Source organism: Notolabrus celidotus, chromosome 14, assembly GCF_009762535.1.
Source record: "Notolabrus celidotus isolate fNotCel1 chromosome 14, fNotCel1.pri, whole genome shotgun sequence".
Classification (NCBI taxonomy): Eukaryota; Metazoa; Chordata; class Actinopteri; order Labriformes; family Labridae; genus Notolabrus; species Notolabrus celidotus.
In genome coordinates, this window is record NC_048285.1 from 12197797 (window position 1) to 12216236 (window position 18440).

The 18440-nt window shown below is 40.0% G+C and overlaps 2 protein-coding genes across 2 annotated transcripts in view; both read left to right on the forward strand.

Annotated features, from left to right (window-relative positions):
• alkbh8 (alkB homolog 8, tRNA methyltransferase) overlaps window positions 1–5735 on the forward strand; it is a 13139-nt gene extending 7404 nt beyond the window's left edge. Inside the window, 6 exon segments of the mRNA XM_034700380.1 lie at window positions 221–327; window positions 659–819; window positions 1641–1786; window positions 1788–1922; window positions 3665–3814; window positions 4959–5735. Of these exon segments, the coding sequence (XP_034556271.1) occupies window positions 221–327; window positions 659–819; window positions 1641–1786; window positions 1788–1922; window positions 3665–3814; window positions 4959–5624 (1365 nt within the window). The 3' untranslated portion in view covers window positions 5625–5735.
• A 4423-nt stretch (window positions 5736–10158) lies between these two features.
• The window catches only part of cwf19l2 (CWF19 like cell cycle control factor 2), a 32002-nt gene continuing 23720 nt past the window's right edge, over window positions 10159–18440 (forward strand). Inside the window, 7 exon segments of the mRNA XM_034701838.1 lie at window positions 10159–10287; window positions 11286–11396; window positions 12594–12713; window positions 12854–12973; window positions 13240–13359; window positions 13717–13810; window positions 17580–17698. Coding sequence (XP_034557729.1) covers window positions 10195–10287; window positions 11286–11396; window positions 12594–12713; window positions 12854–12973; window positions 13240–13359; window positions 13717–13810; window positions 17580–17698 — 777 coding nt within the window. The 5' untranslated portion in view covers window positions 10159–10194.

The window sequence follows — 18440 nt, forward strand, 5'->3', positions numbered from 1 at the left end:
GCTGGTTGTTAGTGAGAGATCAAGGAGCTAAAATGTGTTTGTACAGTCTGGGTTTTTGTATCAGTAGAGAAAATGAACCAAAACAACATCAGATTTCCCTACTAATAACATTTTTTCCTATAATTTATTTTGAAGTGTCTTGCATTAAATCATTGTTGTTAAGAGATGTCTAAATGTCCTCATTTTTAAATATTTACTATTTCTTTTTGTGTAATTACAGTCCGTAATGGAGTTCCGTCATCCCGATGGCCGCCTCATTCCTGTGGTGCTGCCGGCACGGAGCCTCCTGCTGATGAAAGGAGAGAGCAGATACCTCTGGACGCATGGGTGAGCTGGACTCTGTCGGGTGGAGTCAATTTATCTTGACTTGAGCTTTAAGTCAATCGACAGAGGAGTGACAGTTCTTTTCTTCCGCCGTTCCATTGAGAGAGAGAGCACAGAAATATTGAATTTCTCTGACCTTTTCTCCGGGAGTCTGCCTGTGGAGTTTTTCTACACGTTTAAATCCCCTTACACATAAAAATAGAACAATGTCAGACTCAGGATTTGGTCATTTCTAAATTTTTCTGGTGTTCGCAAGACATACGACAACTGTACAGGTTTTTTCCCTGCCAGTAGTTTGTCTACAACAGTAAGCTGTCTCTTATCTCTCGTTCAGGATCACTCCTCGGAAATACGACATGGTGCCGGCCTGCGACCCACAATCCCTTGCTCATACAACAGCTGACTTCGGGACCCACAGCAATCTCACTCTGAGCAAGAGGGGCACTCGCACTTCTTTCACTTTCCGCAAGATAAGACACAAACCGTGTGACTGTGGTAAGAATCTAGCAGTTGCAGATTGAAACGCAAAATGTGACTGATAACAAAAGACTCTTTTGCTTCTGTTAGATGTTGGTCAACCATTTTTTGAAGGTGTGTTGTTAGGTAGATCCTGTAAATACTCCCGGTTTATCACCACCTGGTAGATTTGTGAAAGTATTCTCCCTTCTGGTGTTAGTACCAGCAAGTTGAAAGAATATCATAGTGCAGCAATTCATCAAAAATCTGATCTAGACATGTCAGTCCTCTTCACTTTTTGGACTGATATCAAAAGCGCTATTTCCAAAGTCTCGAAGAAAGTTGAACCTATCCCATAAGCAAAAGTTGTAACTACCTGTTATTTGATACCAACTTGAGGAACTTGTTATGCTACAGTTTTTATCAAAGTTCAAAGTCTTCTTTATTGTCAAAACTGCAGTATGCACCAGACATACAGAGGATTTGATATTACGTTTCTCTCTCAGACCCTAGCAACAACAACAAACAGATAAACATAGGAAATGGCTAGATTATATATGATATAAGATCTCACAGCTGCATTTAGCAGTATAAACATTATCCTTCATTCTTGCTTGTTGCACTGTGCAGCCTTGGTGCCTCTCATGTGTTCCTCAGGGTCCTATCCTTGGGCCTTTACATTTCCCTCCGCTTGCCTTCAGGTTCAATCTTGGACAGTTTGTCATTGTAGTTTGCTTTTACGCAGATGACACCTACATTTACCTACATTTGAAACAGAGAAAGCACATAAACTCACCACACATCAGAGTACATTGTTCATAATAACCACTAAACCCCCTTTCCTTCTTGTGTTTCTCCAGCCTTCCCCTCAGCCTGTGACAGTCAGGGGGCTCCATCACCTCCCTCTGTATCTTCACAACCACCCCCCTCGCTCCCTTGTTCCCATGCCGACGCAGCCCTCCTGGAGGAGGAGTATGTGCATCAGGTGTACAACGCTATCGCCTCCCAACTTCAGCAGCACTCGCCACTCCCCTTGGCCTCGTGTTTGTCAGTTTCTGAACTCCCTCCCCGCTGGGAGCGTGCTGGTTGATGTGGGCTGTGGAAATGGAAAATATCTGGGTGTCAACCCAGACGTGATTGCTGTGAGTGTCATTATGTTCTACTACACTGTGTGTAATTCTGTGATACTTCATGGATCCCTGAATGGACTTTCTTTTCCGTTCCATTTTTTTCTTAAACTGCTTCTTTGATGATCTAAATGTAAATGCCACACTACTACATAAATCATTCATGTATTATAAAAAGTCCAAACTGCAAGGGCTGTTTCACATTCACAGTATGGAAGTCAGTTGCAGTGGAAATAGCAAACAAATGGTGTATAACTCCTCTGGTGGTACTTCACATAGACAAGCAGGTGCTCCTTCAGAGTTTCAGTTATGAAATAACTTTATAAGACTTGTATCTGGGGTTTGACTCAGCCACTATGTACGACAACTGTCCATTCACACTTAAATGCAAACATAAATGATTAGACATTTAGAAAAAATGTTTTTAAACTGCTGAAGCCAAACTTTTGACCTAGCTTAGCATAAAGACTCAAACGGGGGAAACAGCTAGCCTGGCTCTGTTTAGTGGGAAAATGATACCAAATACATCTAGCTTATGAAGTTATTGCATCATTTTTCTCTAATGTATATTGCATAAATAAGTGAGAATATACAGTAAGTGGATGTTTTTTTTTCCCACAGTGTCAACAGTCGATGGTAAAATATGCTGGACTTCTTTCTGTGGATTGATTTGATACGTGTGTGATCAGGTTGTCTTTGGTGTCCTCTAGTTTTGCTGTTGAGAATTAATTGCCATTGTTATGAGGTTTTGACCAATCAGAATCAAGTATTTACCACAGCTGGGTGATAATAAGAAAAACATCTTCTAGTTTTAAGTGGGTGTCACTCAGTTGTTGCTCCTTGTGTGAGTGTAGCTGGCCATTACTTGATACAACAACAAGCTTGTTATTCTTTGAGGGGAACTGTCAGTAGCTTGTTTTTTTAAGTCGTCTTACAAGTTGACATCCAATCTTTAGCTAAATAAACTGAACTAATGTATCCAGACGGGGTGATATCATCGGTGCTGAGGCCTGTGTTTTTTGCTGTTTTGTTTGCCTTAGCTCAGTTTCCATTCTTATATCCTAAATGTTGTGTTTATGTATTTACTCTGAGATATTTATGTTTAGGATTTTTGAGGTGCATGTTAACTTCTTGTCTTGTCTCTGATTGTAACTGTGATAAGTCTTCACTGTGAGAACTCTGTAAAAACGAAAGTCACACGTTAACTTTCTGAACTCAACCTGCTCCTTTCATTTCTTTCTTACATTTAATCCCCTCTCTCTTCTTCTTCTGTTTTGTTGTCAGTTTATTCACCCTTTCTTTTCTCATTCTCTCTCCAATTGCAGATTAACACTCTGAACCGTTGCAGTTTTAATTGAAATGAAAAAAGCTTGGCCTCGTGTGTGTGTGTGTGTGTGAGTCATTAACGGATCTTAGTGTGTGCCTCCATTTTTCTCACTGCTTTATCACCTCTGTCTCTTTGGGGAAGGGGTCTTATGAAGCTTGATTGAATTGTCACACAAGACGAATTGTGTTGAAAATTAACATTACTGTCAACCCCTACCACACACACACACACACACACACACACACACACACACACACAAACACACATACACATACACATGCACACACACAGAACATGCAACTATGATACATGACTTTTATTTTGGCCTTCTTGTTGTGATCATGTCCAGACTTCCATTTTTTTAACATCACCGGTGTCTCCATCTGTGACTGATTTTGTACACTTGTGTGTCTCTTTTGTCTCTTTTCAGGTTGGTTGTGACCGAAGCAGTGCTCTTGTCCAAATCTGTGCAGAGAGAGGTTTCCAGGCGTTTGTCTCTGATGCTCTTAGTGTCCCTCTGCGAGCAGCCTCCTGTGATGCTTGTATCTCTATTGCTGTCATACATCACTTTTCCACTCAGGTACACATTGTTCACACACACACATACACACATGCACACAGACAAAGGCTAGGAGTTAGATAAGTATGCTGAAAAAACAACTTTTGTTTCCCTTAAACATTGTCAATGAGATATAATCTTTCTGTAAAACAAAAGTATAAATAAAATATGATGAAACAGGATACGATGTATATCAGAAAACACCACTAACATATGTAAAGGACGAAAGATAGGACATGTTCCTTTGTCCATGGGGTATTGATGAGGGATCATTGCAAATCAAAAATCTCACAGGACCTTCAAACTGTAAATTTAAACTGAAAAAATGGCATGTACTTCAGGCATTTCTTACTCTCCTACCCTTCTGGTTAGACCTTTATGTAAAAAAATGTCCAGAGCTAAACTTAATGCAATTCAGTATAATGTGACAGACTTAAACACTAACACAGCTGCTGATCCTTTTGGGCTAAAGTTAATAACATTCACTTCATGGTTTTTAAGACCTAACTTTAGTACTTGGAGCATTCCAAAAAGGAATAGTCCAAAATGTACCATGTGGGTTGAGAGAGATGTTATTGGCGAGTCTGTAAAAATGCAATTGAATAAATCTGAATTTTTATAAAAGATTATTTGAATGAATATAAAGAAAACGACTCCAAAAGATGGATGTACATAAGATAAAAAACAAGCAAAATAATTCAAATGTTAATTGGACAAGTTAGGCTCAATTTGATAGTGTGGGAACATTGAAGTTGAATGTATGGGCATGGTAAGCTGCCTTCCTGAAGTTGTGGCTCTTGGAACAGCCTGTAAATCTAAATCTGGGGCAAATTCCAAATTCTTAATCTGTATTGATTTGAATGGACCAGAAAGTGCTGAGTTTAAATTCCTGATTGATACTTGGTGACACCATTTCACTTAACTTGAGATTGTGCATTTGTTAAATTAAGAAAAGGTTCAAATCAATTTTGACCTGCAAGAAAAGACTTAAATTATTATTAAATGTATCGTCGTAACTGGATTTATTTACACAACTTCAGATGCAGTTACAAAGCACACATAAATTCAGATTGAATGTTACTCGCCGAGTTAGTATTGAGTGCACAGGGTTACTCAAGATACATGACGGGAATGGCCAACTTAATATTTTGTGGGTTTTTTGCAGGACCGACGGCTGGCAGCAGTGAAGGAGCTGGTGAGACTTCTAAAGCCTGGAGGTCAAGCGCTCATCTATGTCTGGGCTTTTGAACAAGAGTACAACAAGCAGAGGTCAAAGTACCTCAAAGACCAGAACAAGGAGTCTCCTGAGAACCACAGCCTCGTCAAAAGCACATCAGAGGACAGCCAGGAGCCTCATGGGAAATCAAGTCAGCACTCACAGAACGACTGCAGGCCTGATGACAGCATACACGATGTTAACAAAGTGACTGAAGCCAAACTGAGTGTGCACACTAACCGCACAGCCTTCAATACACAGGACCTTTTAGTTCCCTGGCATCTAAAGGAGGGGAAAAAGAAAGGGGAGGAAGAATCAGGAGAAGGTGGGAAGAAGGACAAAACCAAAATGACTTTGGGAAAGCCCTGCCCCGCAACAAACCCAGACTCTAAACCCATTCCAAGTATAGATACCGCTGAGACCTCCACCGCTAACCAAAAATCCGAGTCTGAAAGTACCCCAGCGCCCGTTTTTCATCGCTATTACCACGTGTTCCAGCAGGGGGAGCTGGAGCAGCTGTGCAGGAAGGTGGCTGGAGTCAAGGTGCAGAGCAGCTACCATGACCAGGGGAACTGGTGTGTTATATTAGAAAAGGAGGACGTGACACGCTCATAATTTACAATGATTCAGCTTTATAAACAAGAACGTTGGTATCTTTTAATCGATGAAGTTCAGAGGAGAGAAGTAAACAGAAATGTCATCAAATAAAAGTTGATATTACCTTTCTTTGTCATGCACTTGTATCTTTTCTTGAAAGTATATGGATGTGACACATTCAAGTGTAAACACTTAGTTTAGAAGCCAACTGAGGCCACGTTTTAGATTTGGCTTTCTTTTATCTCATCTGATATATGGGTTGGAACAAACATCTTAACGGCTTGATAATTACTGGGATGGAATAGTCCAGTAATGAAATAACCTTAATTTATAGAGCAATTTTCTAAATCCAAGTTACAAAATGCTTCAATAAGACAGCAAAATAAAACAGGCAGGTCACAGAATCATAATCAAAGGTAAGAATTAAGACAAATTTAAAAGGTATGAAAAACATTTTATAATAACTCTTCAAGACATCAAATTCTTTGAAAATATTTTCTAAATTTTAGAATTGAATTAAAAGTTTAGATTAAAGCAAGACTTTGAAAGGTTCACCAATAAAAGAATGTCTGAAGAAGAGATTTAAAAGAAATAGCTGACTCAGCTGATGTCCTCAGGCAGGTCCTTTCAGGGTCGTCAAAGCAAGCACTGTGCTCCCTATAGTTTCTATTCTTGTGTTTGGGACGTTCAGAAGTCCTCTGAGGGGGCATCTCAATGTACATGTGTCAAGCTGGGAGAAACGCCAAGGTGACCTGTAGTGACTGTCCTTGGCCTTTCCTTTTCCAGTCACTTTGGGAGGTGATGTGGCTGTTACGCATATTTGAATACAGAGTAATTAAATTGATGTCAAAAAACAGATTTCCATTTGTGTGATGTTCCCATTTATTGCGGTGAAATGAATGTGACTTACATAGCCCAGTTTTGTTGATTCAGCTTGCATACATGTGTGGTAAGAACCGTGTGCTCCCTTCACCTTCCAACAAAAGACTGGGCTTACCTGCCCTAATTTATACACCTGGTGAACATCAGCAGACATTAAAAATATATTACTGTCAAGGAAAACACCACCATCTGGTGGTTAACAAAATGCCTAAACAAATGGCTCCTACATGAGCTTTAAAAGTGATCCGCAAAATCTTGAAATCACTTCTAAACCATACTGGGAGCTGGTTAAACGGGAGTGATGTGATCATCCACCTGTGGTCTTATTCTGCCATTTTTCCAAAATCCTACACACATTTATTGTAACAAAGTTGTTTTAGTTTCATGACGATGAGGGATGTAAGCATTCCCCTTACTTATTTAAATAACCAATGCTTTTCTTTGCTGTCTTTCAGAGTGCATAGGCTTTACTGAAGACCACAAATTAGATTCTCTATCTTTTACTTTGTTTCTTCCGTTGTGGGTGAAATTACATACAGGGTCAAGAGGCAACAGTGTGTGATGTGTTCTGGAGGATTTTCTTCACGTTCAAGTAAATTTCTTTTGGCAATGCGTCTAAACAGAAGAGAAGAAGCACCTCATATTGATTCCTGTCCAAACCATGTATGTTTACATTGATCTATACAGATATTGACTGTACTTCATCAGATGTATGATGTTGTGTTTCAGCAAGAGTGGACAGACAAAAAAAAAGCCTGAACTCATGAAATGGGCTTTAGCTTCTCGTCTGGATGGGCTTGTTTGAAAATATAGCACACTAAAGAGAAGTCTAATATGGGGATTTAAAGGCTGATTTAAGTTTATACTGTAGCTGAACAAAGAGTGCAGTTTTATGATATTGTGACAACATGTTTTTTTCTTCTGGAGCAGCTGAAGTGTTTGTACTTTAAGTACTTCTCAGATACTGACCATCAGCCAATTTGGCACAAAATTTGAGGTTTTATTTCACACTGTCCTGAACACTAAAGTGAGAAAGCCAGTTATTTTTTACTGTGCCTTATAAAGGTTAGTTTTTGCTTGAGGATTCTGTTTTTTCATTGTCATCTCAGCCTCCTAGAACTACACAAATTAAACTCTAAATACAGTGTAATGAAAATGTAATAAAGAAATGAAAAAGAGATGTTAAATGGCATTTAATATGGCTCAAATTCTGTTTACGTGTATCCACCGCTCTGATTTAGAACTGGACTAAATGATGATCAGCCAATTATCATTTCATTTTTATTTGAGTGTAATTTGGGAACATTACAGTACAACATTCTAACCTTTTTTCTCTCTTGCTTGGGCAGACATGTTCACATAACATCCCATATTAACCAGACAAGTTTTACCAGCCGGCTTTAATACAGAATGAATAGTAGGATAATGGAGTATTGATGTCGGAGGAGTGTAGTGTGGTTATTTGTTGTGCGGGTCGGTAATTGGTCAGCGGCTCCTGGTAAATTACTCCTGTGGCTCTTCAGTCCTCAGGGACCCACACAGACTCTCACATTGTGGTGCTGAGGTGAGAGATGACTCCTGGCTTTTATTGACAGTGGTTTATTGATTAAGGTGAAGCAGCATGCGCTCTGTGTGTGTGTGTGTGTGTGTGTGTGTGTGTGTGTTTGTGAGAGAGATTCTTTTGTGCGCAATATGTGTTTGTGTGTAGCAGTATTATTGTTCATGTATTGTTGTTGCTAAATCTCCCAGCAGAGTCGGAGGTTTGACATTTGGAGGAATAATTAAAATGTAAAGATATGCCTCCCCATTGATTTGACAGACTACAGAACATTTTAAATCTTTTGCTCCCAGGAGTCAGGAGACATTTGTGCCATGTAAAGAAGTCATTTCAGTTAACACCTAGAAAGGTATATAAAGGCACAAACTAAGCTAGGATTAAATATAAAGGAACAAATGTAAAGTCTATGTAGCGCTGCTTTGGTTTAGGGAATTTTCCATTGATTTGGCTTGTTCAAACTCTGGGAAATCTTAAAACTTAGGATTACTTTTTAGACATTAGTTTGCTCTCACACTTTACAGCAGCAAAAAAAGACTTTGACAGGCATAAGCTTCAATCTAAAACCATCTATGTTTGGGATGAGATGGAGCAACTGTTGGTATAGCAATATATTAATACATATAGCTGTGAAATAAAACACTCTGCCATCTGGTTATTCTATAAGTACCACAGATTTTTCTATGCTTTTCCTACATGTATTGCATGTCTGTAATGTTATATTAATGGAAATAACAGGCCTTAGAACATGTTTACACATAGCTATGCAAATACAATATTAAATCTTATAGTATATTATTTATATAAAAAATGCCAGATATCTTTTAACCTTGTAGTAAAGACCAGATTGACCACCAGTGTGCCATCTTCCTGATCCCCGGGGACTTCAACCATGTATTTATTTTCTACATAGTTCATTATTGTATTTGTATAGCTTATTGTGTACACAGCAACTGTAATGACTGAATCCCCCCTGGAATAAATAAAGTGTTTCTGATTCTGATTAAAGGGTAACTTTTTCCTGTGCTCATTATATGGAATGGACAAGCATCAATACATTATACTAAGCTGTTTTCCTGTGATTAAAAGTAATTCCCAGTCATTATAATTAAGACAAGATGGCTGTATGGTTGCATGTCTACATAATACTTCTATATTGATGCAGTTTGCCACAGTTGTTTTCAGAATGGACCGCTATAGGGACTGGGTTGTGGTCTGAAGGGTTCAGGGGTCCAAGGCCAAATCCCTTTCCATTAGACTAACTTTGGTTTAGCATTTTCAACACCTTTTTCACATCCCAATACATTCAACCACGTTTCAAAAAGTAACATTTAAAGCATGGGTGTCAAATATGTGGCCCCCCCGGCAAGAGGTTCAAATCCGGCCTGCAGAGCGACTTTGCAAAGTGAAAAAGTTACAATCATAGTGCTGATGGAGCGTACCTGAAGTGAACAGTGATTTTTTTCAGGGACTTTTTCCCTCAAAGTGAGAAAATAGATTACTTGCTGTTTGCATATTCTGGTTGAGATTCATAAAGACTTTTTAGAGCACTATAAGATGATCCACTAACTACGAACACTAGCACTACACCCCTTGCATACAACACTGTCCAGCAAGCAAACTGTTAAATCTGGAGCTGAGGGGTCCAAAATATTAAATTTTGCCTTGTTCATTATTATAATCTATCTGTTCTTTTGCAGTAAAAATCACACTATGTGTCAGGTGAATGGGTAACCTGTGTGTTTGCTGTGTTCGCAGCAGGTTTCAGGGCTTAAAGAGTAAAATATTCGGTCCACTATGAGACTCATCATGGCAAAAAATACAACAGCTGTTTTTGTTCAAAGATATTTCATTAAATGTGTACATTTTCAGATGGACTTGTACTTTTTTTGCACTAAAACAAAGGGAAACATTTAGAGTTTTCATTATTTATAGGTTATTATGTTATGATTTTACTGGTCCGGCCCACTTCAGATCAACTTGGACCGTATGTGGCCCCTGAACTGAAATGAGTTTGACGCCCCTGATTTAAAGCATTAAATGCTATTGCATTCTAATTTCGTTGTTTTTGCAACTACAAGAACCACAAATCCCCGACTGCCGTAAACACCCACGCTTTGCGACATCAACCAAAACATTGACGACAGTGCCATGGCGGCGTTCGGGGCTAGTTTCGAGAGCACGAGCAGCATCGAAGAAAGAAAGGAGAGTAAACGACAAGCACGGAAAGAGGCAGTAGAGAAGGTATGAGGTTTAAGCTCTCCTTTTGAACAATCCTGTAACTCTGCTGAGGTCAGCCTCAGTGTTGTCATATTCGTCTCATACAGAGATGTTCCATCCGGATGACAGCTAACAAGCTAAACAGGCTAACAGCTAACGTCACTGTAACGTTGAGGTGCTGCTTGAACTCGTTATCTTGTTGTCTAAAATGACTTATCAGTGATAGAAACTGAGTATCTCTACCTCACTTGAAAAGCTAATAGCACCTCTGTGTCTTTACTGTCGTGTCTGTGATAATAAAGGCATTGTCTGCTGCACAGGCGGATATTGCTCAGCAGCATGGAGGATAGCACAGAACAAACACTGCAGGTGCAGATAGGAGACCTGCTGCAGAGGTTTTATGTCCTGCTTGCATCTATACACTGCATCCACCGTGAAGATTAGGACAGGCTCGTTGTTGTAATCACGTATGCACACAGGTATTTAATTATGCTTTATCTCTTTGCCATGCAACTGTGTTTGCACAGACCCACACACTAAAACAGGGCAGGTGATACAGACTAATGAGGTTTCCTGTAGATGGGCACTTGGGGATGTTCAGACATTATCTGCACGGCTCACCTGTACTTTAACTTGCCAAAGCAAATAGTGTATCTGGGTCTGATTTCTTCTGTTTAACGAGGATTTGGCTCATAATGACTCATCAGTGTCACAGCCATTGTCATAATCTATAATGATGCTTAGTAAACCATGATCAAACATACAAGCTTCTACCTGCAGATGTTTCAACAAGTACATGTTTTCATTTGTGTAGAATTTAGCTATTTATTATTGGTTTCCTGATGAGCAACATTTCTCTGTTGACTTAATACACACATTTGTCTTACCAGCGCTTCAGTTTCAGCCCACAGAGACTTTTTGGCTCAACTGGACTGATGTTAAAAGGTCTTCTGAAATTGCAAAAGCTTGTTTACCCTCACCATTATCAGTGTTACTAATGTTATCCATCTTGTTTCCATCAGGCCAAGCAGAAGTATGAAAAAGAAGAGAGGAGGAAGGAGCTGAAGAGGGAGAGAGGGGAGGACACTTGGATGCTGCCTGAGATTAACCAGAGGCTTCAGGACATAGAGGAAGTAAGATCTACTGAAAGCTCTGCATATTGTCTCAACCAACGTAAAATGTGTTAAAGCAATACAACAACATCCCTGCATCCATCTATACTGCTTATCCTATTGGGGTCATGGGGACTGCAGCTATTCCAGCTGCTACTGGGCAAGACGTGGGGTACAACCTGAGGGGTGTACTACGAAGCAAGTCCAATGTATCCCAGATATCTTTTCTTGATCCGGCTTCACTGAACCTAACAAAGGAAATGGCGCAAAGCTGTCACACGAAGCTGGTTATCAACATGATGAGTCAATATAGAATTACCCTGAGTGCGTTCACATGAACGGGGCGGAGAATGCAAGATATGACCAATCACAGACACGGACAGTCTGCCGTCAGCACATTGACATATTTTTGAAACACTGCACTGACATTAGAAAAATATGAAGAATTTAAAGTTATTTTCAAAGTTAATTCAAAGTGATAAGCACACGCAGTTTATATATAATGCAGTAGTCCTATAACAACTTAATCTGACTAGCTTATTTTAGACTCTGTTTAAGTATGATGTCAGGAAAGAAAATAAATAACTGTCATCAGCATCTTAGATGTAAAATCAAATCAGTGTCCTGACGATCTCTCCCCCCTCCCCTTGCAGTCAGCTCACAGAACTCCGTGATCGAGCGAGCTGATTGGTCAGTGGGTGGAGTTTTCTACAAACTGATCTCTGATCCTGAACATAACCTGCCCCGGAGCAGGCTAGGAGTTCAGCATGAGTAACCATGGTGATCTACCTAGATTTGACTTTACCACTAAATATGGATGATTACATTGCAGGTCGACAGCAAGATGCAGAAGTTCTACTCCCTTTGTAGTGGAAACATTCTTGTTCTTTGAAGCATAATCTAAATTTTATCAGTAATATAACCATCTACAATTTTGCTACAGAATCATTTATAAATCAATTATCCTAGTAGGAAAAGACATACATTCGTGATAATGTTAGTGATGACAACAACTATTATGTCTTCTATAGTAGTCAATTATTCCTCTAGTAAACACACATCTAGACGATCTGCAATAATAGTGGCTCTTGGGCTCAAAAAATTCAAGACAAGTAGTTTTCACTGCATGTATAGTTGTCTGATCAAAGACCGACTCTTCAGTCCGATTTTGACACAATGGAAAAAAAATGTAACTGATGACATCTGAACTTTTTACAGGAGGGCTCTCTGAAGAGCAAGAAGAAGAAAGAGAAGAAAAAGAAAAAGGAGAAGAAGAAAAAGGCCAAGAAGGAGAAGAAGACAGCTGAAGCAGGAGATTGCTCTAGTGACAGCTCACAGGTATTAAGTCACACTACACTGCAGGAGCCCTTTTAATGTGGTCTGAATCACAGTACAAAACTTCTCAATAACTAAAATAAGAAAAAGTGCTCAACATTTTTCTTTATATGTTTTCTCCCCTCCCTCTCTTTGTCTGTCAGGACTCAGATGGTGAGTGGATTGAGGCTCAGCCACAAGCAAAACCTGCTAAAGCCTGGAAGCTTCCTGATGATGCCAAGCCTCCGGAGAGCAACCAAAGCCCAGCACAGAATGTCCAACAGGTAACCTCCTGAGCCGACTTTAAGTACAATAAATAATAATAATATTTTTTTACAATCTGATGTCACTGTTTAAAGTTTTAGTTCTGTTTTCATTGAAGTTGTTTCACTTACAACAAAGAATCCACCGTGGAATAAAAATAGTTTTTCTTGTAGCATTTTCGAAAGTTCTCTCTTTCCTCTGAATATTGATTTTCAGACACCTACAGCGTTAGCTTCCTCTGCTGTAGAACCAAACTCACTCATTCACACCATTCTCTATCCCATAGAGAGACGAGTGGATGACCTTTGACTTCCTGGCAATGAGAACCACTTCTACAACAGAGAAGAGGGCTGAGAAAGAGCGGCTGAAAGAGGAGGAGAGGGCAAAGGCTCAAGCCATTGAACAGGTGAGCTCGCATGTTTGTGTTTGTTTACCTCATGAATATGGTGTCCTCAGATGGCAGAATCCCATGGACGAGGTACTGAGATACTGACGCTGCATGACCTACAGAGACATGACCTGGAGATCGTGTTTGTTCTTGCGAAGATTGCACATTGTATGACAACCAGGTTTCAGCTTACCAGGATCAAAAAGGTCTCTCCCTTTTGGACAGCAGGATACCTAGTTGTGTGTTTGTGTTTCAGCACAATTGCTGTATGCAACATGCTTGGGTCTGAGTTTTATCATTTGTGACCCTGTTGTGCTGTCGACAATTTAGTGAAATGATTCAAATGTTGGTGTGTGTGTTTGTGGTCCCCTTCAGGCTGGTTTGCACAAACTGGAGTTGAACCCTTACTGGAAAGATGGAGGAAGTGGTCTGCCCCCAGAGGAAAAGGCTGGTACTGCAACAACAAAAGGTAAACACACAATCAGTACCCTTTATGGAAGCCTTTCCCAAACGTAGATCAATAAATCTGATCATCTTTACCTTTCAACACCTTTAGAATGAACACATTTTTTTAAAGATATATTTTTGGGGCATTTTTGCCTTTAATGGACAGGACCGCTTAAGAGAGACATAAAATGTGGGGAGTAGAGAGTGGAGGAAGACATGCAGTAAATGGCCTAGGCTGGAATCGACCTGTGACCTCTGCGGCGAGGGCTATAGCGTCTGTATATGGGGCGCACACTGAGACCGCTAGGCCAACGGCGCTTTGAATTCACACTTTTGTTATTTCTCACCAGCATACAAGCTGTTGAAGTCATTTTAAAGTTACTGTTTTCCTCTTGCAAAAAAAAAAATAGATAATCAGACACAAGGGTGCAATTTAAACAATCTCACTTCTCTCTACGACACACTGTATACACACTCTTATGTTTACTTACAGCACTTCAGACTCTTCTTTCAGATTAGTTTTAATATCCCTTAGTTCCTCATAAGACCTTCATACCAGCTCAAACAAGGTGCTTATGTAAATGACACAATCAACTTATGTCTGAGTTGTTTTTATATCCTGCTGCAATTAGTGATAGAAATGCTGACTGTAAGAAAAGCCTTTAATAATTATTGAAAATACAGGCTCCATTGAGGTGAAGCGTTTGAGGGTATCACACAGAACCCTTCATGAAGCCCAGCTGTCAAAGAGTCGTTGTTGCTTATGTTACCTTTTCCTGAGACTTGCATAGAGGAGGGATGAGGTGGAGAGCTTATATGCATGTTAAAAGTGCAGGGTAAGTAGTTAAAATGTAAATATTATAGAGGACATGTGCACTGTTATGTTTGCAGTGAAGTCAACATGGAGGTTTAGAGAGCGCTTCTGTGTCGGGGATTTAAGGAAGAAGAGAGACGGACGGACAGAGAATAAGCTGTTTTAAGCTGACAAGCCAACGCAAGTGTGCGTACATGTGTCCGTTATCTCTGCACAGTAAGCATAGTTTCCTCTGGAGCAGGTGTCACCTCTCTGCTGTAAGCTCCTCTTAATATATGCTACATGGTATGTGCTTTTCTTCAAATTGGGGGTTTCAGAAGATACAAAGTGACGTGTGTGTCTTTGCAGGAGTACTGTAGTGTTTTTAAGATTGGCTACCATGTTCAGACAAAGCAATAGTCAGGGAATCAGCTCCTAAAAATGATGAGATGTAGGGCTGGGCGATAATTCGATAATGATAATTATGGTGATATGATTATTCTTAATATTAATATAACAAATGGTCAATACAAATTTGATATATCTACGCCTGTAATTACACTCCCCAACCACTGGAAAGGGAGGGGGCGCTAATGTGCCTTAAACACTAGTTGCCACCCAACATTAGACAGAAGAAGAAGAAGAAGACGGCACTGAACAGCCAATCATTTCGCAAGGTGAGAGGTAGGCTCAAAGCAGAGTTGTTTTTCTGACACTGTGTCGACTCTGCGTTAACTATTAACTTAATACACTTCATTAAATATACTTTCAGGATATACACTTGAGGTCAAAATTATTAGCCCCCCAGGAATTCTGGAACATTTCCCTTACATTCTGCCCAATGTTTGCATCATTGATAAAACTTGATATAAGCAAACATTCAGTCTTCCTTAGTAGCTTTGGTACATTTAAGAATGTAAAACAAATTTTTAGGATAGCTTTATATCAAATATATTGAAAAATGGAGTAGTCAAAAGAATTAGCCCCCATGTGAATTTTTGCTTTCAAAACACCCCTGTGCAGTCAGCTGGTTTCCAACCAACACCTGTCGGTCAATTTGCTTCCTAACAACACCTGAGCATTCAAACAGCATTTATATTTACTCAATTTGGGACTCCAAACAGGGCACTTGAACACGTTATTGAGAGAGACTACTCATACTAACCAATGCAAAAGACAAAGGAAATCAGTCTTGGGCTCAGAAAGAAGATAACGGAGGCTCATAATAAGGGGGAGGCTATACTGTCATGTCTAGGCGTTTTACAGTGTCTGGAACAGCTGTACGTTGCATCATTGCAAAGTACAAGGAGACAAACTCTGTTAGAAACAAACCTGGGCGTGGTAGAAAACGCCTGATGGAAGTCCATCTTTTGTTCTGATGGAACTTTTTGGGCACATGGATGTTGTTCATGTTTGACCATGAAAGGGAGAGCCCTTCAACCCTAAGGACACTGTTCCTACAGTTAAACATGGTGGTGGGAGCATCGTACTTTGGGGCTGTTTTGCAGCCTCAGGGAGCCTTGTTTGGGTGCATGGCATCATGAAAAAAGAAAGTTATGTTGACATTTTGAGGAATCATATGAAGAAATCTGCTCTTAGTCTAGGCTTAGGTCGGCGCTTGGTCTTCCAACAAGACAATGACCCAAAGCAAACTTCAAAATTGGTAAAACAGTTCTTAAAGGACACCTAAACCAAGGTCCTTGAGTGGCCCGTGCAGAGCCCAGATCTCAATCCTGTTGAAAATCTGTGGCGGGTGCTCAAAGTGAATGTTCATGCTCAGAAACCCTGTACTTTGGACCAGCTGGAACAATTTACATTAGAAGAATGGGCCAAAATCCCTCAAGAGACATGTGCCAACCTTGTAAAGAACTATTTGAAGAGGTTGTTGTCCGGTGTGGCTCAGAAAGGGTGCACTATTGACTACTTAGGGCCAGGGGGCTAATAATTTTGGACGTGTCATTTTTACCTTTTCTTGTTTCAATTCATTGCATCAATAAAATATCAAAATCAAACATAGTGTACATTTTGACTTTGTTATTTTGGAAACAAATTAACTGTAAACACTTGTTTTTAATTGTCATTTTCATGGAGAAATCAATGGTTTTATCTGATTTCACAAGGGGGGCTAATAATTTTGACCTCAAGTGCAGGTAAAGGAAGAGCACAGAGACAACTACTGCTGTGCACTCTGAACACGTTTAATGTCCACTGCGACCAGGGGACAACTGAACACTTAATAACCGTGATGCATTCACTGCACTACAAGCTAAAACTTCACAAAAGTCTCATCTTCACAAAATACCTGCTTCCTGTCAGCAATATCAACAATGAGGGATTCAAGAAGCTTATCAGAGAACTAGATCCAGATACAAATTAACAAATGGTCTGGTTTCTTTAACGTTCCCTCAGGACCAAAAATCTGCCTTTAAATATAAATAAAACAATGCTTTGATATTTATTGTGATAATTATCGATATTCGCTGATATGAAAATGTTATCATGATAACATCTTTCTCAATATGTGGTGAGCCCAGGAGTGATTTTGAGAAGATGAACTCCTCCGTACTGGTTTTAAAAAACTTGCCCTCAGATACTTGATGTTGACTTCGATCAGAGCTTTTGGGCGTTACACTCCTCATGGTTCATCTTTGGGAACTTGTATCAACCATTGTTTCTGAAATCACTTTTATTTCCCATGGATTTAAAGACTTATCTAACTGTAATCTCTTATAAAACTTCTTTATCCTGGTTTTCATTGCTCCAGCCTTCCTCATATCCTGTCTCTCAGTTATGCAACATTACTTAACTCTGTTGTCTTTTAACCCTTTACTTGTCATCTGGGTTCACTCCATATCAAGAGGAAACATTCAGCTTCCTTGTACAGTGGCATTTCATTCACCCTACTTCTATTTGTGCTTTTAGTTAAGAGGCAAACTGTATGGAAGATCTTAGACTTGATTGATATAAGAAAAGCTGACTTTCTCTCTCTCTGTCTCAGCTGTCTCCCTTGTGAACGATGGAGGTCTGAGCTGGCTGAGGAAGAACTACCAGAGGATGCAGGAGCAGGCTGAAAGGGAGCATCGTAGCATCAACGATGTGGTGGCCGAGAGATATGGGGTGAGTGAGGATCTCTGAAGTCAGTTTGTGGGTTCAAACACACGTACATGCTCTCTACCACGAGAGAACTTTGTGTCTAGAAACCTTGTTATTTACTCAATTCATTAATTATTCTATCTTGTGCTGACGTTACACAAACAGCAAACAGACATACACACACTGCCAAATGTTCCCAGTTAAGTTGCTTTCGACAGTGTCAGCGTTTGTGCCTCCAGTTGACAGCATAAAAACTGTGCCGGTGTGCGCGTGCGTGTGCGCGTGTGCGTGTCTGTGTGTGTGTGTGTGTGTGTGTGTGTGTGTGTGTGTGTGCGTGTGTGCGTGTGTGCGCGTGTGTGTGTGTGTGTGTCAGTGTGTGTGTGTGTGAACCTTTTTATGTGTCAGATATCAGCCAGCCTCAGCATTGCACCACATTTATATTTCATCAAGTTTAGCAGAGATATCTCATACACTGTTTAGTGATGCACCAATATCAGTCTTTCCCATGCATAGACTAGACCTGGGCACGCCACCCAAACCCTTTTCATAAGTTCCTTTTTTAATCTATATAAGGTCATCACTAACGATGATCTAGACGATCTCTCATCACTCTCTGCCCCTTGCGTCTTATAACCTGCAGTGCTTTATACATGCTCTGCTCCACGAAAGAGAGAAGTGCTCTGCTGCAGGTGATCAGAGTGAGAGGGTTCCTTCAGTACACCCCTCTGTTGATGCTCTGATTGATGTGCTCATCTCATGTTAAATA